This window comes from Oryza sativa, chromosome 11 (genome assembly GCF_034140825.1).
Source record: "Oryza sativa Japonica Group chromosome 11, ASM3414082v1".
In the NCBI taxonomy this organism is placed as follows: Eukaryota; Viridiplantae; Streptophyta; class Magnoliopsida; order Poales; family Poaceae; genus Oryza; species Oryza sativa.
The window spans coordinates 26,235,646-26,260,099 of record NC_089045.1 but is presented as its reverse complement, the minus strand read 5'-3'; the positions used below and the strand labels follow the sequence as shown (position 1 = coordinate 26,260,099).

The following is a 24,454-nucleotide window of genomic DNA, read 5'->3' as shown; positions in this document are numbered from 1 at the left end:
ATATAAATACAACACCTATATCGATATGACGTGCACTCTATACCAGGACCGGATGTATTTTGTTCCCAAAATGGACACAGGATTGCTCAGATGAATCCGATGGATGAGGATGAGAATGACTGGGCTGTGGTTTTATCGAGTTGGCATGGCGACAGACAATTTCTATGAAATGATCTGCAATTCATATGAAATTATTCTTTGTGCCTCAATGTTGACTTATATGGTTATATTTGTCGTAATCATGTTGGCAGTCTACTTACCATTTTGGAGCATTTTAATGAACACAAGATATTGGAGTATTTTTAAAATGAAATTCCCGAGTTTAGGCCACTCTGCTAAGAACACTAGGCCATTCACCGTAATGGCGTGGCAAAGCCACGCCTAGTTTTCTAGTCTTGATGCAATCCAAACAGGAAAAAAGAGCGGATATGAAAAATATTGGGATTAAAAATAACTAAAAACAGAACCAAATTTTCTCTTAATATGGAACATTTTATTCTGGAGCTGTCCCTTGATCAAGTCTCAATATTATGTAGTTCGATTTATTATTATGTCACAAACTTCGATCGTTACTTCTGATACCGTATACGGCGAAGATATACTACTTGAAAGAGTTCTCGATGTCGATTACAAAGCGGAATCTCACATCCCGGTTGATGAGCCTCTGAAGAGCCTCGTTGACGTAGTCTATCTTGATCATCTCTATATCTGGGTAAACATTGTTTGCAGCACAGAAGTTTATCATCTCCTGGATATCCTTTGTACCCCCTGTTACACTACCAGCTAAGCTCCGCGCAGCTGCGTAAGTTCAGATTACTTGTAATTAATCCATTAATTTTCTCCCCATTCTGTCAGACACACACACCACACACACACACACACACACACACACACACACACACACACACATATATATATATATATATATAGAGATATATATATATATATATATATATATATATATTGGTATGAGAAATATGCATTACCGAGATTAAGGTTTTCAGGATGAACTTTGATTTCACTTGGGAAGCTAAGTAGCACCATTACACCACCAACTTTCAGAAGCGAGAGATAAGGATCGAACTGGTGATCACCAGATGCAGTATCAATAATGAAGTGAAGGGAACTTTTCAGTGACTGCAACAATGATTAATTTGTCATAAGCACATTTAGTTTGTTGCAAGAGGAATGAGAAGACAAGAAGAAGTTATTAGCACCATATTTTCCAAATGACATTTGCCAATAAAACAACTTATGATCGGCATGCTCATATATAGGAGTAGCAAAATAATTCTACACAATGGAGCAAAAAATATTTTTACAATGTACCTCCATCTGATTTTCATCTGATGATATCACAAAATTATCTGCACCAAGAAGGTTGATAGCTTCTTCTCTCTTTGATTCACTTGTACTAAAAACTGTCACTTTGAGTCCAAAGGCTTTCCCAAATTTTACTGCCATGTGACCCAACCCACCTAGTCCAATGACGCCAAGTGACTTCCCTGGTTGGTTCATGTTATGTCGTATCATTGGAGTATATACGGTAATTCCCGCACAAAGCAGTGGTGCTGCCTTTGACAAAGGGTAGTCAGCAGGTATTTTAAAGCAGTACCTGCCATGTCAATGAAACAAAGAAGATGCAATTAGCTTAATTACAATGTTTTTCACATCAGTAGATAGAAGGGCAGCTAATACAAACATTCGTAGTCCCAAGATTACTTAATTATATGGTAATTGTAATCAACATAATACAGAAGTAATGACAGACCATTTTCTCTTTTATAACAGACATTTTAAGTTCAAATTTGTGAGATAAAGATAACATTGCACCTTACATCTCAAACTTTTTTTTTGGATTTTAATCACTGTTTGCATATGTTGAAAGCACCTGAAACTTATTTAAACCTACAAGCAAACCATAGTATAAATTTTTTAAAAATATTTTGTAACATAGTATATGATGTCATCTACGGCTATACAAAGTTTCAACTCAAAATACGACTTATATAAAATGAAATGAAAAGGACAAATACCACTGGGGAGTAAAGTGAGTCGTGTCAAATAGTTTAGCTGGTAAAATAACCCAAAATTTTATTTAGGGGTTGAATCATTTGTAAATGTTTGTGAAAATGAAAAGTGAGTCATTGCACACGGCGTTGCTGGGATGTTTTAACAAAATATTTATGATATTTCTCTAATTCATTTGTAAATATTGTAAGTGCAATGGTGTTCTTTGATGTTCCTGTTTACACCCAAATTTGGCATCTAAGAGTAAAATAGAAAAAATTGCCAGAGTTTGGAAGTCTGCCGGTTTCTTTCGAGTGGGTCGGTCTGACCGCCATGTGTTGGCCGGTCAGACCGCCGGTATGTGGCCGGTCTGACCAGCAGGGTCCGAGTCCGAGTGTATTTCGTCGGGTCTCAAAGTTTCCTTACTCGGGAAGGCATGTTTCGGGTTTCCTTTGGATTCTATCCCGAGTTGGACGTGGAGGAGGGTCTGTAGAGGGCAGGACCAACCCCTATATAAGGGACATGGTCGGTTCAATTGTAACTAATCAATCTACAATCAATCAATCGAATCGTTTTTCATATTGCTTTTAGTTTTTGCTTTAGTTCGTCCATCTTTGTCGATTTGCGCTGTAAATCGTACGCCGCCGCTGCGAGAGTGCGACACCTCTTTGTAGATTTGTCCTGAAAACCTTCTATTTTGCCCACGAGACGGGTAGTTATTTAGAATCGGCTCCGCTAGCCGATTTAGTTATCAAAACCCATCTTGATTTAGCTTTTGCTAGATCGAGGTAGTTGGCGACTCTAGGATCACCGCCAGGCGTTTAGGTGTTGCGATCGTGCTTGTCAACTTATCACGAAAAGTTGCCAACAGTTCCATCAAGTATTTTGTACTCTTTTAGCAACTACAACTCGATGTTTTATATATGATATAAAAATATTTTAATTAGAAGTACTCGATGTTTCATATATGACATAAAAATATTTCAATTATAAATATAATCATGTATATACATATACAATTATGTAATCGAATCAAATTAGATAAATAATTTATAAAAAAGTATTTTTAAAGTTTTGCTAAAGTGTTGTTAGAGAAGAGAGCAGGAGACGGGCTTGCATTCAACAGAATACAGTGACCAGTACTCCCTCCGTCAAGAAAAAAATCCTGAATTTTTGTGTCCAACGTCCGTCTTATTTAAAAAAAATTAAAAAGATAAGTCACGTATAAAGTATTAATCATGTTTTATTATCTAACAACAATGAAAATACTAATTATAAAAAACAATTATATAAGACAGAAACTAATGGTTTGTCTTTTTTTAGACGGAGGGAGTACGTATGTTGCAGCCAAACTCAGCGAAAAGAGTAAATGCGTGCACGCGGATATGATTAGAGCGCAGCAACTCAGAGTATGTCGGGTGCTTGAGTTTTAATGTTCAATCAGATGTGTTCAATCCGTAACTGCATCCCCATATTTCCTACTTCCTCTATTCCAAAGTATAACAACCTTTTATCTAGATTCGTAGTACTATTATATATCATATCTACCTAAAAATTGCTATATTTTAGACCGGAGGGAGTAATATATATATATGGAGAATTCTTTATGATACATACCCATATAATAGAATTATAACTCCATATTTGACACTTTCGTACCTTGTTTATTATGGACCGGAGGGAGTAATATATATATATGGAGAATTCTTTATGATCCATACCCATATAGAATTATAACTCCATATTTGACACTTTCGTACCTTGTTTATTACTCTCTCCGTCCTAAAATAAATGTAGTTTTGTATTCTTCATGTTAAACGTTTGACTGTTCGTTTTATTTAAATTTTTTTTATGATTAGTATTTTTATAGTTATTAGATGATAAAATATGAATAGTACATTGGACACGGATATCCACGGCTGCACTTATTTTGGGACGGAGGTAGTACATTTCAGTTTAAAACCTGTCATTTAGTATTAAGATACGTGTTCAGTGGGTACGAACCCAGTACTCCCCCATGGATAGGGATGAAAACGGTCGGAAATGGTCGGAAACAGTACATTATTTTATTATTTTTTTGGAAAACGAACAGAAACGGTCGGGAAATTTCCATATTTATGAATTCATCTATTTAGTGCCAACTTCAATGCCACGCTGACAGAAATTAAAAAAACTAAATTTTGAAAACGGTAACATCGGTAAAATTATTATTATTATATTAGTTTTGCGGAAACGGTATCGGTACGGTCGAGAAATTTCCATACCATTTTCACCCCTACCCATGGATATATAATCCACATTATTTATAAGATTTATGTCTATATAACTAATATAATTATTACTCCGTCCGTTTCAGGTTATAATATGTTTTGATTTTGGTTAAAGTCAAATGGCTTTAAGTTTGACCAAGTTTATAAAAAAGGTAGTAGCATTTTCAACCCAAGACAAATTTATTATAAAAATATATTCAATTATTGATTTGATGAAACTAATTTAGTATTATAAATATTACTATATTTATCTGTAAACTTAGTCAAACTTAAAAACATTTTAACTTCGACTAAAGTTAAAACATATTATAACTTGAAATGGAGGGAGTACTTTTTGGTCGGTTTGTTATGTCAGAAAATTAACAAGAAAGCAGAGTACCTTTGATGCACTAGTATATGACTGGAATATCCACCCTTTGTTACGGTCCCGTCTGAATCAACACTGTTGTAAGTGACGACACATTTCGAGCAGTGGTTCTCCAGAGAGCTATTGCAGTTCTCGCAGTCCTGACATGAATTCACATATACGCCAACACCTACATGGTCGCCCACTTTGAACCCCTTGACGTCTGCACCAACCTCAGTTACAACTCCAGCTATCTCGTGCCTACTCAAATTGAATGTTAAGACACCCGATTTAGGGGGTAAACATTTATCTTTGCATCAAACAAAAGTACTACTACCTCCATATTTTAATGTATGACGCCGTTGAATTTTTATCCAACGTTTGACCATTCGTCTTATTCAAAAAATTTATATAATTATCATTTATTTTATTATGACTTGATTCGTCATCAAATGTTTTTTAAGCATGACATAAATATTTTCATATTTGCATAAAATTTTTGAATAAAACGAATGGTCAACGTTAGTTGAAAAGTCACATTAGAATACGGGAGGGAGTAGCTAGCTAGCTAGCAATTTAATTATGATCCGTAACACAGAAAGACTGGAGCTTATCATTTTCCCCGCTGTTCTGAAATCTCAAGTATGGTAAATTGATCTGACAATCGATCTTACCCAGGAACCAAAGGGTATATCGAATCGTTGAACATATTCCGTGTCCAAATGACATCAGCATAACATACTCCACAGTGTGTGATCCTCAAAGAAACATCTTCACTCTGTACTTCCCTGAAATCAATCAGGTTATCGATCAACTAGAACATGCAGTAAAATATGAATCAACTAATTAATTTTGCAATCTTAATCCAGTAAGTCTGTGTAGACATTTAAATATTTTGTCCACTCGTTTTTCACGGCATTCAATAAAAAACTATCGATTTTGTGATCCAGTTTGTCGAGCTGGCAAGAACAAAAATCGACACAACTAACTTGGCAAGCTGACACTCACATTCCAACTATGAATGCAACTAGCCGAAAAGTGAAATTGGCCATGATTTAAGTGGCTGGATATATAGTTCATTTTGCTTATATGAGAGAGCACTGGAGACTAGGAAGATCTCTTAACAATGCTAGAAAGACATTCATGTTTCAAAGTTGACATTTTTCGTTACAAAATCTCAATGGAATGTTATGTGATCATTCACCTGCGGTTGAATTTGTACGGGGAGAGGATTCCGGAAGGATCTCTCGCTGCCCAAGCATCACAGTTGCCACTCCCACATTCAGCAGCCATGTCACTCATACCCTGCCGTTAGAAATTAAAACACCATCATATCCATAGAAAGTTAGAAACTTATATGAACACTGGAATATGGCGTAAAAGAAGTTCATCAGTCATCAACTGCTATACAAATCTAGAGCCGGGAGGATTAGGATATGCAGAGGACCCATCCATCCATATCGACACATCTAAAGTAGTGAAAGCGAAATGATTTCAAAGCACCTCATTGGTTCATAGGCAACAAAATATGGACTATCCAATTGAGAAAAAAGCAAAACAAGAAAAACAAATGTGGGCCATCAAATAAAGGAAGTAGAAAACCATATAAACAGATAGTAGATAACAATGTAGAAGAACAGATGAAGCATAAGAAGAAGCTCCAGGCTAGTCACCGGTTGAACATAGTATCAATAGTGATTTTAGTTGTTGTTCTTATATATAAAATAAATAGGCTCATATATTCCGGGTTAAAGTTGCGCGAATGCACAACTCCACTGGCTAGTTATGCAGAAGAATTATCCAATCGAGCACCACCACAAAGCCTATGAAACTGGGGACAGCGTGTGAGAGATGCAATGGAGCTTGGAATCAAACTAGCATCAAATTATCCACACCGATAAGCCATGTTTATTTGTGTCAGTTCTAGAACTGGCACACGCACCTACGAGGATTCATAGGTGCTAGTTCTTGTTAAATTAGAAAAATATTTCATATTTTACTTGCATTTATACACTGTTTCGTGTTTTTTCATGTAAAATATGAACGGTTCATAAGATTCAAACATGGGACCTCTCTCTCCACGCGTAGGCTTGTCAAAATGCATGTCACCTATCAAACCCTTCATGTCGCCTTAGGCTTTGTTTAGTTCCCAATTTTTTTTTCCTAAAACATCGAATCGAATCTTTGAACACATGCATGTATGGAGTATTAAATATAGATAAAATGGAAAAAATAATTGCACAGTTAGAGAGGAAATCATGAGACGAATTTTTTGAGCCTAATTAGTCCATGACTAGCCATAAGTGCTACAGTAACCCACATGTGCTAATGACACATTAATTAGGCTAAAAAAATTGTCTCGCGGTTTCCCAGCGAGTTATGAAATTAGTTTTTTCATTCGTGTCCGAAAACCCCTTCCAATATCTAGTCAAACGTTCGATATGACACCAAAAAATTTTTATTTCGCGAACTAAACAAGGCCTAAGTAATAAGTAATAGATGCTTCTCTTTGAACTACTCCATCTGAAACTTGTAACGTATACTCCACACCACACAGATGAGCTCAAAAAAAAAGTTGTCAACTAGAACTTTTATATAGATCTTATTTCGATCCGGGTAGTTTGGAAATTTTTAACAGTTCCTTGTCCAAATAGATATGTGAAATTATGATATATTTTTGGACATGTAAACTATCTCAAAAGAAAAGGCCAACAATTATAAAGTTTTAGATCTCGTGAAATTCTACAATTTTAATATATAAAGATAGTCTTTGAACCGACTTCATATTAATAAAATTGGTAAAACAAACACATATATATGAGTTGCGGCATCATATGTACTGGTTTTTATCGTAAACCAGCATATATTGGATGCCCAAGTCGACCGTTTCACAGTAAAAACCGACATAGGTCTGGTTTAGTTCCCAACTTTTTCTTCAAACTTTCAATTTTACATCACATCAAAACTTTCCTACATACATAAACTTCCAACTTTTCCGTCACATCGTTTCAATTCCAATCAAACTTTCAATTTTGATCGTGAACTAAACACACCCATATTGATGCAACACTCATATGGGCTTTCTTTTTTATTATATAGAACTAGTACATATATGAACAAGAACAGAAACATATACTATTTGTGCCAGATTTTTTTATAGGAACAGGCACATTACTTAACTTTGACCGACTAATAGTTGGTGTCAAACCAAAACACTAGCCGAAGCAACCTTGACAAAAAAAAAATGTTTTCAGTCGGTTAACAAACCAAATGTTTTCCTTGTAAGAAAAAAAGAACGCTTCAACCCTACCAAACATTTAAAAATGGCCAAATTTAAGCTCTCACCAATATTTGGTACGGTTTGTATTAGGGTGTGTTTAGTTCATGCCAAATTAGAAGTTTGACTAAAATTGAAACAATTAATGTGATGAAAAAGTTGAAAGTTTGTATGTGTAGAAAAGTTTTGATGTGATTGAAAAGTTAGAAGTTTGAAGCAAAAGTTGGGAACTAAACCAGGCCTTAATAGCTATAAACTGTACAAGGCCCAATTCCTAATAAAACATGGTTTCTCCAAGAACAAAAAGATCATACTCCTTCCGTTTTAAAATATTTGACACCGTTGACTTTTTAAATACGTGTTTGACCATTCGTCTTATTCAAAAAATTTAAGTAATTATTAATTCTTTTTATATCATTTGATTCATTGTTAAATATACTTTTATTTACATATATAGTTTTATATATTTCACAAATTTTTTTAATAAGACGAACGGTTAAACATGTGCTAAAAAGTCAACGGTGTCAAATATTTTGAAACGGAGGGAGTATATTGTACTGCGTGCAGGTGCAGTACTGCACTACTATTTCCCCAAAGCTAGCATGCATCGAGATCTCTACACGGCCGGCAACAGATTCCACGAACAACTCACATGCAAATGCATGATGGATAATCCTGGGAGGTAGCCAAGAGGAGGCGACGATATGGCGCAACAAGCCAGAAGAATATTAATTACTCGTAGCATATATCGGGGAGCAGAGGATGCAAAGGCATGTAGGCGAGGAAGGGGAAGAAACAGAGGTTCAGGGGGAGAAACAGCTAGCGGAGTGCTCACCTTCTTCGCCTCCCGATCGAGAGCCGGGGATGGAAGAAGACCCCGAGCGGTCTTCGTTATATAATGCCGGCAAAATTACCGTGATATTAAAATAAAAGAATTGCTAAAATTAAGGGACTACTTACTTCCTCCGTCCCATAAAAATTATCTATCTAGTATTCAAAAGTTGTCTTTATCACTCGAAAGTACTACTTATCACATCAACCATTTCTAATTTAAATTTCTTCTCTTTCTACCCCCAACCACCATCTCACATCTAACTATACATTAGCTATTAAGGGGTATTATAGTCTTTTTCTCTTAACTTTAGTATATGGTAAACAATTTAGAATGACATGTATTTTAGGACAGAGATAGTACATCGTTCGACAGCCCATGTCCGAAGTGACGTAAATTTACCAAATCCTCGAAAGCCAGAACTCGCTCCACCGAATAAAACAAAGTGCATGGTGATCGGGGCTGTCAATGACCAAGCATGTTTTTAGGTTTATTATTCTCTCTTACTCTCCTAATATCTTTGTAATAGATGAGTATTTTTTTATTTGTAAATTCAATTATTCTGTATTTTAAAAATGAAAGAAAGTATATTATATGGTGATTTGGAAAATTAAATTATATATTATTATACGAATATATATAAATTGATGTCCTTGATGAATGAAGAGAACATATAATAGTGTTCTTTCGTATGAAAAGAAATTTTTAAAAAATAAAAAGAACATACGTGTACTTCTTTTCATAGTTTTAAATTCAAAATAAAACAAATTTACAAATGTCATGTTTTAAAAATAATTCAAAATAAAACAAATTTAGAGATGAGAGTAAGAGAATGAAAAGAACTTAAAAAAATATGAAAAGAACATAAAGTACACTACGTACCTCTTTTCATATTTTTTATATTCAAAATAAAACAAATTAGAAATCTCATTTTTTTAAAAAAATCAAAATAAAATAATTTCACAGATGAGATCAAGAGGAAAAAAAACACAAAAAGATGCAATGACTGAACTAGAGTCGCTTCTCCAAAGAAATAATATGCACTTCATTTTATTCAGTGAAGAGAGCTCAGTGCCAAGGAGCTAAGTTTGGTGGTTACCTTGGCACTGAGCTTGATGATTAGGTAACTCTGCGTCATCTCAGATAAAACGTTATAACTCAGCGTCATCGAGGTTTAATTGTGCTGAACAAAAGATTTATTTCTATAATTAAATTTTGTTATCGTTTATTCTTCAAATTAAATAAGTTTTGTAAAAGAGATATTTTGTCAAAATTTCGGAAAAGAAAGGCCTGGAACGGTGCGAGCAAGTGATGTGACCGGTGACGTGGGCCACGTGGCTCGTCTGTCGTTTTTTAACCGAAAAGTATTTGCATTAAGGGTGTGTTTGGTTCCACGTCAAAATTGAAAGTTTGACTAAAAATTAAAAGTTGAAAATTGTTGAAAGTTTATGTGTGTACGAAAATTTTAATGTAATGAAAAAATTAGAAGTTTAAAGAAAAAGTTGAGAACTGAACCCGGCCTAACTAATAGCGTCGGCTAAATCACTGGTCAGTTCTCCATTAACTAATACCCCTCCATAAAAAAAACTTTGCTTAGCAGGGTCACATTGAATTTAGACAAATGGCTATATAGATTTGTTATACTAGAAAGAATCATATTTTTCTTTTAGGTTTTTTTTACGAGGAGAGTAATTTTGATGAAATCATCACGCAGATAAGGATAGTAGTTTCCAAGCAACGCGCGCGGGACAATTTGGTGTCGTATATATGTTGCCAGCCGGCTGTCCGAAACTATATATTTTGATGGAGCAATTTTACGGGTCCTTCTCTATTTTGATGATATCAGCAGGCAGAGAAAAACTGACTAGTGGTACGACGATCATAAAACAACAAGTTTTGGTGGTGCCGGCCGGCCGCCAGCCGTAATATTATTTTTGGTGAGATCAGCAGAGAAAGATATATAAACCGACGGATCGTTTTCATGAATATGCTAAGCGGCACTATATGAGAACTCCTGATACTGATAGCGTGGACTGGCTGCCCAAAATTATTTTTGATGAAATCAGCAGGCAAAGATAAACTTATAGTGGTATATACGACAAGTTTCGGTACGTAGTGCCGGCCGGCCGTCCAATATTATTTTTTTTAAGAAAAAATATAGTACAAATGTAGATGCTTAATATATAGTGCACAACTACACACACTCACCTCAATCTATAAATACACGCACATACACTATACTCACATGAGTGTCTTAAAATTAACTAAATCACCACATGGATGAGTCGTTGTTGACTAGTACGTCAGATACATTTAAAAGATTAATTAGTTATAAATGCGATTATCCGTATCAACCGTCAAGTCGACAACTTGAGCTCAATTGAGCGTGTTCCACCACAAGAAAGCTCACTAGTTGAGCTATTGTGGTTCCTGGTAGTGGAACCTGCTTACCAAGATTTAAGTTCACTTAGCACATACGCTCACATTTAGGCTCACATTTAGGATTAATTATTTTTCAGTGGTAAGCGATGTATATATTCGTCGAGAGTGAGACGTCTATGGTGAGTTTGTAAATATTAAGATATGTTGGCTTAGTATTTTGAGGTGCTTAGAGGGCTAGAATTAATGTGTTTTGTTTTTAAGAAAGAACTGCACCCTTGACTTGTACGTTGGCCATAAATTCATTTGTTGCAACTGTACGAAAGCCGGCCGCCTGTGCTCAATCGAGCAGACCGAACTCTTTTGCTAAACTTTCCAATTTCTGTATAAAATGGGTCTAAATTGGTTGAGTGCATGAGTGGGTCGGATTTGTTCGGAGATCTATTTGGTCTCTTGATTGGGCTCATTACTACATAATAGTACCACCATAGCGCTGTATGCCCGTATTTCAAATTGTAGTAATAAGTCGGTACTACAATTTCAAATTTGGGTTGGAGTAATTACTGCCGGTTTTAACTACAAACTAGCACTAATAAGTGCCTCATTTTTACCTGTTCTATCGACGAACTGACACCAATGACCCTGGTCATATTAGCGTTTGTTTCTGATATGAACGAACCTTCTCATTCGAGCTGAACAAACTCGATTAAAAGCAATGAATTACTACTGCACCGGCCACATGTACATATGTGCAGCCTCTTGCATGTGCAAAATTATTACATGATACCCTGACCATATATATTGCTTTGCAAGTGTTTGCTTCTCTCAGCTCATCCAATAAAAGAGGAAATTATGTAGAAATGCTGACCACTAGCAGATACTAGTCCACTTATGCTCTACTACTCATCTTCTGTTCCCATGTATGACAAACCTAGCTCGATATCATACGTTTAGGCATGGTAGGCATATCGGATTTTGGTTGATCTACGTCTCTCCTTCTACCTTCTTGTGGTACCTAGGAGGTTTCTGAGGTGTGTGGTTGCAATTGCCATTGGACACTGCGCCACTAAACTCATCAGACACTCTAGACTCACAAGCCGTGTGATCAGCCGATCATACTGCAGAGCAAGAACATACAAGGAAGGCACCGAAATCTTTTCCTTTTCGTTTTCTTCGATCTGACCTGACGATGAAATTTCACAGGTTGTATACGTTGACTGCCAGGATTTCTCTCCAGACAGCAGCATGAGGTCGAGTTGTAGAACATAATTGCGGTGTATTGCAGCCATGCCAACTTTTTTTTTCCTCTCTTCATTTCTGACTATGTCAGGTTGGCTTGATTTAATCCGAAATTTGTCCAAATGTCACATCAACTTATTTAATTGGGTTTTGTGGTCATATTTGTGTCTCACCTCCTAATAACCTAGGACCTCTGTACCTAAATATAACAAATTGGGACAATTTCGTTTCTACCCTCACTTTCATATCCAATATTAATTTTACCCCTATTTTTTAGGGTTTTCGTTTTTGCCCCACTTTTTTGAACTGAACAATTTTTTTACCCCTGTTTTGGATGGAGAAGTTAACGGTGTTAACTACTGGGCAAAAGGACATTTATACCCTCTCCCATCTCTATTCTTTAATTATGTTTTTGCCCCTATTTTATATATGACTTTGAAAATTTATTTTTTGAATATGTTTTAAAATTAAATGACAGATTTGGAGATTACAATTTGGACAGATAGTGAGCCATATCTGTACCAACAACATTAAAATCGATATGTTTAGTGCCTATATAGTACTCGAAATCTCGGAAGCATTTCCTCAAACAGTTGGTGAGCACAAACAAACGAACTCATAATCTCACCAAACAATGATCCTCCACGGAGATCAGGGATGTTAATCGGCTTTCGGCGAGTGCGGCCGCATACCCCTGACAACCCCATGGTCTCATCTAACCGTGCCCCCATGGACGCGGTGTTGGCGGCGAGCCTGTGCTGCCGTTAGGCTGCAGTGGGTGTCGATCTGGAGCCTGGAGATGAGATGGGAGAGGAAGAAGGAGCAAGATCACTGGCATAGCCGCGTGTATGGCATCAAGCTGCTAGGGAGTAGGGAATCAAGTACGAGCTAACAATCAAATGGGTAACCGGGGGAGAGATCAAGACCCCATTTTGTCGGCGGCAAGAGAGGTGCGCAGGAAGCTCGATGCCGGCGGCAAGGAAGCTCGACGCCGCCTACGCTCCTCTCCCCGTCGCCTGGCTGCCGCCCGCTCCCCGCCGCCTACCCCTCTCCCCGCCGCCTGGCCGCCGCTCGCCGCTGCCTACCCCTCTCCTGCTCGCCGGCGGGAGGAGCTGCGCCCTAGCCCACTCGCCGTCGCCACCGCCTGGCTGCCGCCGCACGATTCGGGAAGAGTCGATTTGTGTGCGTGAAAAGAAAAGACTGTTAGATATTTTCAAGGGGTAAGAAGGTAAAACACAAATTCGAAAAACCATTTTTCCTTTATTTCTCTATTTTTTTTACTGCCATAAACCCGGTCCCACCAACTTCCATTTAAACCAGGGGTAAACGTCTCTTTCGATTCAAAAAAGTAGGGAAAAAATCAAAAACCCTAAAAAGTAGGGTAAAATCAATATTAGACATGAAAGTGAGGGTAAAAACAAAATTGTCCCTAACAAATTTTGGTTAGATGTGACATATTCTAATATAATGAATCTAGACTCCATCCAACAAAAATCTATAAACCATTGGAACAATATCATTTATACACAACCTTAGCCTTCTAAATTTGGGTGGGCTTAAATGGGCCGAGCGGCCGGGCTAAACTTTGTAGGCAAGTTTTTATAAAGTAAATTAAAAAAAATGTAGGGGCTCACCTCCGTTTGAGTTAAAAGGATATATACTACTATTTGGCAACAGAATGCTGACATGTCAGTACTTAACAGTCATAGAAATTGTCATAGTTATCAGCAAACAAAATGGTCGATCGCCATCGGAGAAAAGGATCACACATGACAAAGTTAGATCTCCAATTAACATTAATCTCACATCCACTGCATGTCGTTTAAGATGCTAGCTAGCTAGCACACTCCAGTAAACTTGAAGGTACCCTTGAGATTTATTTTCACATGCCAATTCATTGCATATTTGCAGTATATTATGCACTAGAAGCTTGCACCTTATATTATGCTTCTGTGAGGAACAAAAAAAAGGAAGAAATGTATAGTTGTGAGGTGCATGTATAGTGAGAGATGTGTTCTTTTCCCCTCATTCCCAACTCACTTTCCTCATTTTTCGCGTGCACGCTTTTCAAATTACTAAACGGTGTATTTTTTATAAAAGTTTTCTATATGAAAGTTGCTTTAAAAAATCATATTAATCCATTTTTAAGTTTTTCTTAAGGCTAATACTTAATTAATCTTATTATATTCACGTGCTTTATTTTCCGTATCGGGAGGTAAGGTTAGGAACCTTGTCTCCCCAACACAACCAGAAATATATATCCAGATCACACACAATGGCTATAGCTGCATGATATTTCATGTTTGTTTACGAACCATTAATTCACATGTATAGTCGCATTTGTATTGGCACGGGAAGCATTAGGAACCTTGACTGGAGAACAGTATGTGCTCTCAGCTCTTGGAATTAAAAAGCGAGCACTGAAAATCTACCTCTACCTATTAATCTGATCTCGCCGTCTTTGTTTGCGATTGACTATCACGGCGTGTGTAATCTGAGCTCTGCTAGCTGCACTCAAATGTATGCTGGCAGCACAATATAAACTTTATGGATGACATCAATTACTTGTTTTATGACCGGCCGGACGTTCTTCCACCTTTCCTGACAAGACAACAAGGCCGATTTAGCGGTGAATTAGTGTACTTTCTTTGCCGTTTTAATTGCATGTGCTAAACTGCTAATATATATTCATTGCAACTAACGTGTGATTCGTAGTTGTATTTAATTCTTACGTTCAAAACAAAAAAAAGTCATTTTTTTCTAATTTCATCCAATTAAGGTGAATCCATAAGGAAAATTACCAATTATCCTTTATCTGATAATCTATACCTAATTAAAAAATAGGTAAGGATTCCGGTGGATTTTCGTCCGTCTTCACCTAATTTTGGTGGATTTTTTCGTCCGCAACATCCGAGATGAGAGTCCAAGAAAAAAAAACCATCCATAGTCCGCATTAACAACCTAATTGCCCAAGCGCTGATCGATCGATCAACCTAATCATCTAGAGTCCACATCAACATCCGTTGCTGATCGATCACATGGCTTGTGTATGTATATACATTAGCAACTACTATGTATAATCATGCACAAGCTTCGACCATCGAAGCTTCTCTCTCTCTTCAGAAATGTGAATATAACCTCCCTGTGATCAAAGGTGTTTTTTTAGATAATAGAAATGTATTACATCTCCGGCCTCTATCTGTGATCAAAGGTGTGGCCGAGCATTCCAGTTAATTACCCCACGATCCTTTCGCTAATCGCTACCTCTTAGTTTTTCGCCGGCTAAATACTGATAGGATGGCAGGGTGCAACATGCTGTACTGGTATGAGGTTAATCATGCATTATAGTAAGAGTGTAAGTGGGTTGACCGGTGAACTCACTTATAGAGTCAAATATAATTAAGCTATGTGAATAGCTTATTTATGTGCCATTTGCATGGGATTGTGAAAAACATGCGGTCCATTATGGTTTTGCACCAATTAATGTGTGGTTGTGAAATACTACTCCTGTGCTGAACAAACAATTCAAAAAATTAGAATATGGCATTATGAAGTTTTTTCATGATCTTTTGACTTAGATCAGCTGCAGTTTTTGGGCCTACAACACCATAAAATGTAGCAATAGCTAGATACATGCATAATAGCATATATCTTTACTGGTCATTCAAGTATGTACTGAATACAATTGCGGCCTTGCATCCCCAACTTTCGAGGACTATAATGCTATATTATGTGAGTGTGTAATTAAGGCTGTTCCTAATTTTTTTCCCAAAAACGTCACATCGAATCTATGGACACATGCATGCATGGAACATTAAATATAGATAAAATAAAAAAATTAATTGCACAATTTACATGTAAATTGCGAGGCGAATCTTTTGAGCCTAATTAGTCCATGATTAGCCATAAGTGCTACAGTGACCCACATGTGCTAATGACGGATTAATTAGGCTTAAAAGATTCATCTCGCAGTTTTCAGGCGAGTTATGAAATTAGTTTTTTTATTTGGATCGAAAACCCTTTCCAACATCATGTCAAACATCCGATGTAACACCCAAAAATTTTTATTTCATGAACTAAACAGGGCCTAAACGAAGCTCCTTTGAATAAGTACGTACGTAGACGCGAAACTTGGATTTTTGAAAGGGTAACGTGAGCAGTTGCTATATATTTTAATTTCCTTAACTATAACATGCTTTTCAAGTTCTCATCACATATTGTGCAAGAGTTGCATTACCAACATTGCACTTCTCTTACATATGTTGCCATCCCACAGTCGCATGCCTACAACATTTACATGTGTAGGCATGAGAAACATCAGGAATCTCAGCGACTCTACAACACATATGGCCTGCCCATGGTCATCAAGCTATGCTAGCCGGTGTGGGGAATAACACAATGGTGTCGCTATTGTGCAGTCCCACACATGAGAGGATTGCAGATTGGGCCTGTCCATCATGTATTGTCGTCCTGTCCGTGAGTATCATCCAGAACTTGCAGCCATTGATGGGATTCAAATCACTTCCATTAATCAGTATATATATGGACCTCAGTGTCCACTGGCAAGTCCATATAAGCAAGATGCGTGAGCCATCGGATGCAACAGAAATACAATATCAACCATTGGATCATAAAGAAGTCGTAGTAAAAAAATGGTGAAATGTTAAATTCTTAGGGAATCTTCGACGCGTTCTCTAGGGTAAAAGTTAAATTCTTCATGAGCATTCGACACGTTATTCAAGATATACGCGAGTCGGGAGAGAAAGGAACAGAGTGGAGATTAAAGCTTCCCATCGTTTTGCTTATGTAGGGAATAAGCCAAACGGGATATTTATAAACGAAAAATAATTTGTGAATAAAACTTTTATATATGTGTTCTCGAAACGATTTAAAAGCAAAGGCTGAAAAATAAAGTTCGATGAAAAAAACCCCAAAATCAATTTCAAATTTAAGATTGAAAATTTAAATTTTGACTGATAAGTGTAAACATAAACGAAAAGATGAGGCTGAAAAAAAATAAAACAAATCATATGGGAGAATTCTACGCCGTGGTAGAATGGGTTTGTGCCAACCAATTATGTGAACGTGCATGCCTTTTATTCCTCTTATGGAATTTTTTCTTATATTTATCCGATATATACTCTAATTATTTTTAGACATTCAGTGAACAATTTACTTTATTGGTTAGCTCTATTATGTTGATTAAATTTAATTTCTATATAGACTTATGTTTTTACCCCACAATAGATTTACTTTTGATGTTGTGACAAGTTACTTTCCTTTTGTTTTAAGTTACTTGTATAATATATGTATTGTATAATATATGTAAGTTACTTTTAGGATTTATTGAGTTAACTTTTATATTTGTGAGAAGTAATTTAATGAAATCTAAAAGTAATTTAGATATATTAGGAAAGTAATTTGTAATTTTTAACAAAAATATAATAATATGAGATCTTGTTATAAATATTTAATTGTTACGAACACAACGGTGTAATCGGATCATAGATCGGATGAGTCATTTAAGAGAAAATTATATACTCGCTCCATCCCAAAATATAAGGCACAACCACTTTTCTCTAATAATGTCTCATAATATAAGGCGTACATACATGCATATATTAACTAGCATTTCTTGGTCCTATAAAATTGATTTGTTTTAAATCTTATACCACCAAACCTCCCAATCACATTGCTTGCATTCATCAACGTGATCCAACCAAGATGATTAAATGTTTTCTTGGTTTTTGTGTTTTGAGTGGTTATGCTTTATATTTTGGGATAGAGGGAGTAAGAAGGAAAAGAAAAGACATGCAATGGTCACAGGTAATGCAAACATGCCTTCTAGGATGAACGTGTAATCTGGAGCCAACAAACACTATGCATGGTAGGATGGTGTTGTTTCGGAAAAAAGAAACGGTAGGCAGAAGATAGCACGCGGTACTATTTTTGATAAAGAGGAGGACGGCGCATGACACTATTTGTGGCAAGGAAGAGGTCACCGGATTAGCCCATGGTGCTACTACACACTGCGTAGCAACGTCCATTATTTAACTTTGCTACTATAAGTAATCACCACAAGAGATATATAGCCAGCTCCGATAGCACATCGGAAACCAAATGCAAAAGAAACACCTAAGAAGATCCTCACACAATGATGACACCGTGGCATGGTCACTACTAAAAAACCATTTTTTCATGCGGCCAAAACCTTTTTTTTCATGTGGTTGGACAGCCCGCATGCCTGAAAATGTCTAAGAAAATAGCGATTTTTTCATGCCCACCTCCTCGATCCAGCATAATTACAGCGTATCAGAGTTACAATAACACTCGGCTGGACACCTAGCATCCGCTCACTCTCACGATGCTAAGTCCCCATGTGCAGTTACAACCCGTGTGCATCTCTATTTAAGAGAGATCGTAGGACATAATCGGACTTTTACACTATTTCTATACATAGTATAACCCCAAGTACTAAACTGTAACTGACTCTAACACCAAGAACTTAAGGAAAATAAAGTAGTCGTTGTTTAATTTCTATTTAGTCAGATTAGAGCGTGTGCCAACATTGTACCCAACAAGTTTTTTTTAGCATAATGGAATGCTGCAAATTTTATGCACATGTACACAATACTCTTGCATCCGCATTAGCTTTTACAAATTTTGGGGAATGAAAACTACGTACTCTGGGCTTTTGCACGGTATGAGATATGCACATCCTCCATTATTACAAAGGTACTACACATGAAGCGGAGAATTAACTAGGAGAATTGTGGCAAATAAAAGCGAAGATCCATGTGTGATAAAAGAGGTACGGGAGGTCACAGAGCGCACTTGCCATTTTTTTGGGTTCATCAGCTAGTTCTCTTCTATTTTACTAGATCTGTGAAATGTACGCTGCTCAAGTGCTCATCTCTTGTGTCTAAACACTATCGATTTTGTAGCATTGGCATGGAAGGTATTAGGAATTTGGTTATGTGGCATGCATCTAAAAGTAGTCGCTCACTACCAGGATGGGACAAGAGAAGGTACACGCAAAGGAAGATTTCCGTCCCGCGATGCTGCACTGTATCTCGTCCTCGGGTGTTTTTATAAATTTTGTAAAATTATAATGGCATGGTTCTAATTTTTCCTTGATTTTATTCCAGTGAGCCTCCCAACCTACGCACGGGAAGTCTCAGGACTTCTTGAGACCTGCCATCAAATACACACGGCAAAACGAGTTGGAAAAGCCCTCGAGCTCCCATCTGAACATTCCTTATTGCTGACACATCCGGAACAGAATCCCAAGTGTTTTGAGCTGCTTCTTTAGGCACTCGGGAAACTGTCCCATCCTGGTAGTAACTCATGACATTGCACTGGTGTGTACAGAGATTACGGCTCCCCAATTCCAACCGAAACAATTTATTTGTCCATTGATCACCGCCAAAAAAAAATTAGAGGCAAATGAAGGATATGTCCTCTTGTCTCTCTTGATCTCTCAATTAATCTAATCTGATAGTAACCTTTATAAAGAAATATTAATATTGGCACCATGTGTGCAGCATTAGAATTTTAGTAAATCTCTAAATGCATATACTAACTCAGAACCATACTGATCGTGCGAGTGGCTGCAAAGCTATGCGCATGTGGATATGTAGTATCAATTCACAACAGTTTCATGTGTGAATTTAAGGGTGCAAGGCTCTGTCCGAGGAGACATATTGAATCAGTTGGATATACATGGACGAAACACTGATCTCAGCTTATTCGTTTCAAAGGAATTGCAAAGAAAAAGTATAGGAATAGGAATGGGTTTTAAACTACCATTCGTTTCATAGGAATGCACCATAGGAAAACTATAGGAAAGTTTTCCATTCCTCCATTTTTGAAGGAAAAGCATAGGAAAAAATAATCCACTCCAACCTAATGTTTGCATCCTTTGATTGGCTTGCTCAACAACATAGGAAAAATTCCTGTGTTTTTCAATCCATAGGTTTGCACATGTATTCCTGTAGTATTCCTACGTTTTTCCTATTCCTACGTTTTGAAAATCATGTGAACCGAACGAGCTGCCTACAGTAGTTACCGCTGCACCCGTGCACCGTTCATGAACTTATACGGAATTATGTAGTTGAGGCAGGACAAGAACCATTAGACCAAACCTTAGAAAGTTGGTTGTATAATTTGAATAGAAAGTAATGGTTCAAATGGATTTTAAATCCGATGTACGATTCAAAAGATTGGATCTATTAAAAGGAAAGAAATAAGCAAGTGCTATCCTTACTTGCTTTGCTGCATGAGCATGTATGGTCATTATCTCTAATTCAGAAATTGACGGTGGCGATTAAAACACATGAGGCCCACCGTCATTAGCACCGTTAACTCCAGGATCATCCAATCAGTACACATGATTTTATCTCGAACAACTCAACAGATTAATTAACATGCTTATGCGCTGCCTTATCAAGGAAATTAAGCGTGATCTTGTTGGCTTACGCTAGGAATTCGGAACAGATGAGGCAGATCGTTGCCGCCGCCGCTGTCTATATAAGGAGCAGAACCCATCTAGAGCGGGGGACGCTGACGACGCCACAGGAGACACCCAACCACCATTTTCATTCATCCCATTCCTCTTAGTAGATTAGGAAAATCAGGAGAGGAGATCGAAGCCTGCCGGTGATAGCAAACCAGCGCCGCTGCAGAGAAAAATAAACACCGCAGCCGGCGTTATTCGTCAAGTCGATTCATTTATCGACAACATGCCGCCATTCAGGATATTTGCGCTGGATGGTGAGCACATTGAATAAATATTAATTTTCTAGATTAAACACAATAGATGTTCGGTCCTTATTGGCGATCGGAACATCTGCGTGTTTTTAATCTATCTTGATCTCGATGATTAAAGCCAGATCGATGAGAGCCGAAACACGGTTATCATCAAACTCCATTTATACAATCAATGGTATAAGGCTGGTCCGGTCCTCATTGGCGATCGGATTATCCGAATACTGTTTGATATTTTCTATGCTCAAAACTAGATGTCCGACCCTCATTGGAGATTGGATCATCTATTTGTTACTATGATACCAATAACAACGGCGTTAGATATGTCCAACTTTCATTGGTGATTGGACAATCTAAGCGGTGTTTTACAAAATATATTTTGCTACCATGCACACGTATGGAAGCTATTAGTGATCTTTGGAAGATAAAAATTATGGCCGAGTATTTACGAGGCTAGTGTCACGATATTATTAACATGTCCAAACAGATAGGAACGGATACACGTTACTAGGTTCCGACGAGGCAAAAGTAACGATATATCTACATCTAATAAAGGCCGGCATATATGACTGGGCACCGACGAGGCAAAAGTCATCCCCTTTATTATGATACCTGACTCATGTATGGACGTGGTGATATTAAATTGTGACCGGGTTTTGGCAAAACAAAGCCACCTATATTACAGTTATCATTAAATCTCTGCACCAACCTCAACCTTCGACGAGCAAATAATTTTGAAGACGACGATCACAAAGCGCACTTTAATCGGAGGTGTTGTAACGTCCCGCCTTCCCCCAGGCCAGGCCCGCTTACATCTGATAGCTTTGCGTGAAACCACGAGAGTCGGCTCTGATACCATTTCTTGTCACGCCCCGAACTAGTACCGACCGGAACTAGCCCGTGACGCTCCAAATTAACCTGTTATTCGATACCAGTCCCAGGAAACAGTGCTGGTATCACAGGAAGACAGATTATCACAGCAACAGAGGTCTCTTTATTATAGAGTAGAGGTACAGTCATGTTGGGCTGCGGACAGACCCCGAGCTCACAACTGCATTACAACAGGAAAGCGGAAGCCAGGACTAGGACCAAACATCACAGGCGCGACTTGGGAACTAGGCCGAAACCCTAAAACTCATCGTAGCCGGCTTGCTCCTGGAAGAACTCTTCATCAGCAGGATCCGCTTCATCTTCTTCAGCAACTGGGGGGGATTATTTATATAGAGCAAGGGTGAGTACGGGAGTACTCAGCAAGCCAGGGGAAATAAGTGTTTAATGCAGGCTTCAAGGAGAGGCTGTTGTTTTAGCAATTGATTTTATTTGAACCCTTTTCTAAAAACGACTAAGTGAGTGCTTCTCAAACGACACGGATGAGACAGTGCATCTCGTCCGGTCGGAGTATGTGCAATGTATCAGTCTTTAGAATTGAAACAAGGTTGGCACCCGGCCAACAGCTTTTCAACGGCCACCCGGGCCAACAACTTTTCAAACGGCCACCCGGGCCTAGCTGATCCCATCAGCTACAGATTTTTTCAAACATCGAACCCCTTTTCACAACAGCAATTTCACAAGCAGTAGTCAAACAAAACTACGCTAGGAATCACCTCACATCCGCCCATGACCGTGGGCACGGCTGTTCGAACAGTTTGTTAACCTCTACAGAGGGGGTACACTTTACCCACACGACATTACTAACCCGGATCACCCAGCCCGTGGGGATCAGCCACGTCGGGAGACCTCCAAGCTTTCATGACAAGGCATTTCCAAAGCCGACACAGGTTTATCATATGCCGACGAGAGGGGTCCCAGACCAACAACAGGTTAGGTCCCAGATCATACTGTGCCAGGAAGCCCAGAGGTCCTCCCCGACACCACCCCGGCGAATCCACATGTCTCTCGGCATCAAGGCTCCCCTGATAAGCTAGTTACTCAGCCAGGGGTGTCCCATTCCACCCATGTGGTCGTACTTGTCTTATGTTTGGATGAAATTCCAAGGAAACGGTCATTAAGTGCAAGAGCGGGAAACCGTACACCTGGTACGTTCCCCGGTCCGCGGTTTTGGAAATTCATTTAGTTCGCAAGCACCGACCTAGGTGTCGGGTTTTCCAAGTCTTTTGTAAAATTCTAGTTTTACCCAAGTTGTTACTCAAAATTTTAAGTTTGAAGCCGTCCGTCGATACTCGCGCAGGGTGCACGAATATCGAGACGCAACTAGATGGTTACAAGGGGACATGGTATCACAATTAACAAAGGAAGGATCAAATGCAACAAATTAGGTAGGTCCGCCAATCTGCCTTGCAGACGGGACAAGCAGATTAAGTGCAGTCCTATCAATGCATAATATTTTTCAAGCAACATAATTAAATTCAAATATAGGCTCAAGATGTTCAAAGGTGGCTTGCCTTGCTCGAGATCTGGAGCTTGATCCTCGAAATCCTCGCACTGCGGGTCTTCGGGCTCCGAAACTACACGCGAAACGGGACAACTCAACAAACGGCGAAAATAAAGCCCTATTAATGACCTCTAAGCGTGCCATTAGGTAGATCTCGAGATTTGAGGAATTTTGGAAGTTGAACGGAGTCAAACGGATTTACGGTTGGGAAGATATTGAATTTCTAAGATTATTGGATTTTTGGTCTAAAGGAAAAAGGATTTAATTAAATCCTTTTTGAAAAAGAAAAGAAAAGAAAAGGAAAGAGGGAGGGATAATAGACTTTTCCTCGGGCGGCTAGGGCGCGGCCCGAGAGAAATGGAGCGGTCCGGCCGAGCTAAATGGGCCGGCCGGCCCAAGGCGGCCCAAGGCGCGTGCGTGCGGGAGGGGAGGAGAGAGAGAGCCGGTGGACCGGGCTCACCACGCGTGGTCCCGGGTGGGACCCGCTTGTCAGCGGCTCGGCTCACCGTGCGGAGGGAGCACGCGGCGCGGCGCTAGGGTGGGAGAGGGACGCGGTGCACGCGCGCCGCGCGCGGTGGACGCGGATGCGGCGGGCCCACGCGCAGCCTCACGGCTCGCGGTGGAACGCGCGCACGGGGAGGGACTGACCGGGGTCGGCTCGACCCGGTCTTTGGCTGAGCTGGCGCCGACGTGGCGCCTACGTGGCTGCCACGCGGGCCGGCGGGAGGTAGACGACGATGCCGGCCGGAACGGACGGCGGACGACAGCGGCGAGCGGCGGAGCGAACCACGGCGATACAGGCGAAAGCGAGCACACCGGGTAGCTGCACAGAACGAGAGGAGATGAGCCAACGGCTCGAATTCGCCGGAGGATGCCCGACGGCGGCGAATTGCGACGGCGGCATCCGGCGGCGGAAGAAGGGGGAAACGGCGACGAGGTCACG

General features: G+C 38.9%; 1 protein-coding gene and 1 long non-coding RNA gene across 3 annotated transcripts; both read right to left on the bottom strand.

Moving 5' to 3' along the window:
- Positions 1-471: 471 nt before the first annotated feature.
- On the bottom strand, positions 472-8,757 carry LOC4350952 (putative cinnamyl alcohol dehydrogenase 4). 2 transcript variants are annotated; one of them, XM_026021736.2, is made up of 7 exons: positions 8,739-8,757; positions 5,831-5,931; positions 5,301-5,404; positions 4,660-4,887; positions 1,330-1,615; positions 987-1,137; positions 472-798 (listed from the first exon to the last, which is right to left on the bottom strand). In XM_026021736.2, exons 3-7 carry the CDS (start codon positions 5,333-5,335, stop codon positions 602-604), a joined length of 897 nt encoding a protein of 298 aa, XP_025877521.1. In that variant the 5' UTR covers positions 5,336-5,404; positions 5,831-5,931; positions 8,739-8,757; the 3' UTR covers positions 472-601. The 2 variants fall into 2 exon arrangements, with proteins under 2 accessions (XP_025877521.1, XP_015615801.1); XM_015760315.3 differs by having other exon boundaries at positions 5,301-5,414; positions 8,739-8,752.
- Positions 8,758-12,838: 4,081 nt separating this feature from the next.
- Positions 12,839-13,429, bottom strand: LOC112936868 (uncharacterized). Its single transcript, XR_003239289.2, has 2 exons — positions 13,280-13,429; positions 12,839-13,146 (listed from the first exon to the last, which is right to left on the bottom strand). It is a non-coding gene; the product is annotated as an uncharacterized lncRNA (long non-coding RNA).
- Between the last annotated feature and the right edge of the window lie 11,025 nt (positions 13,430-24,454).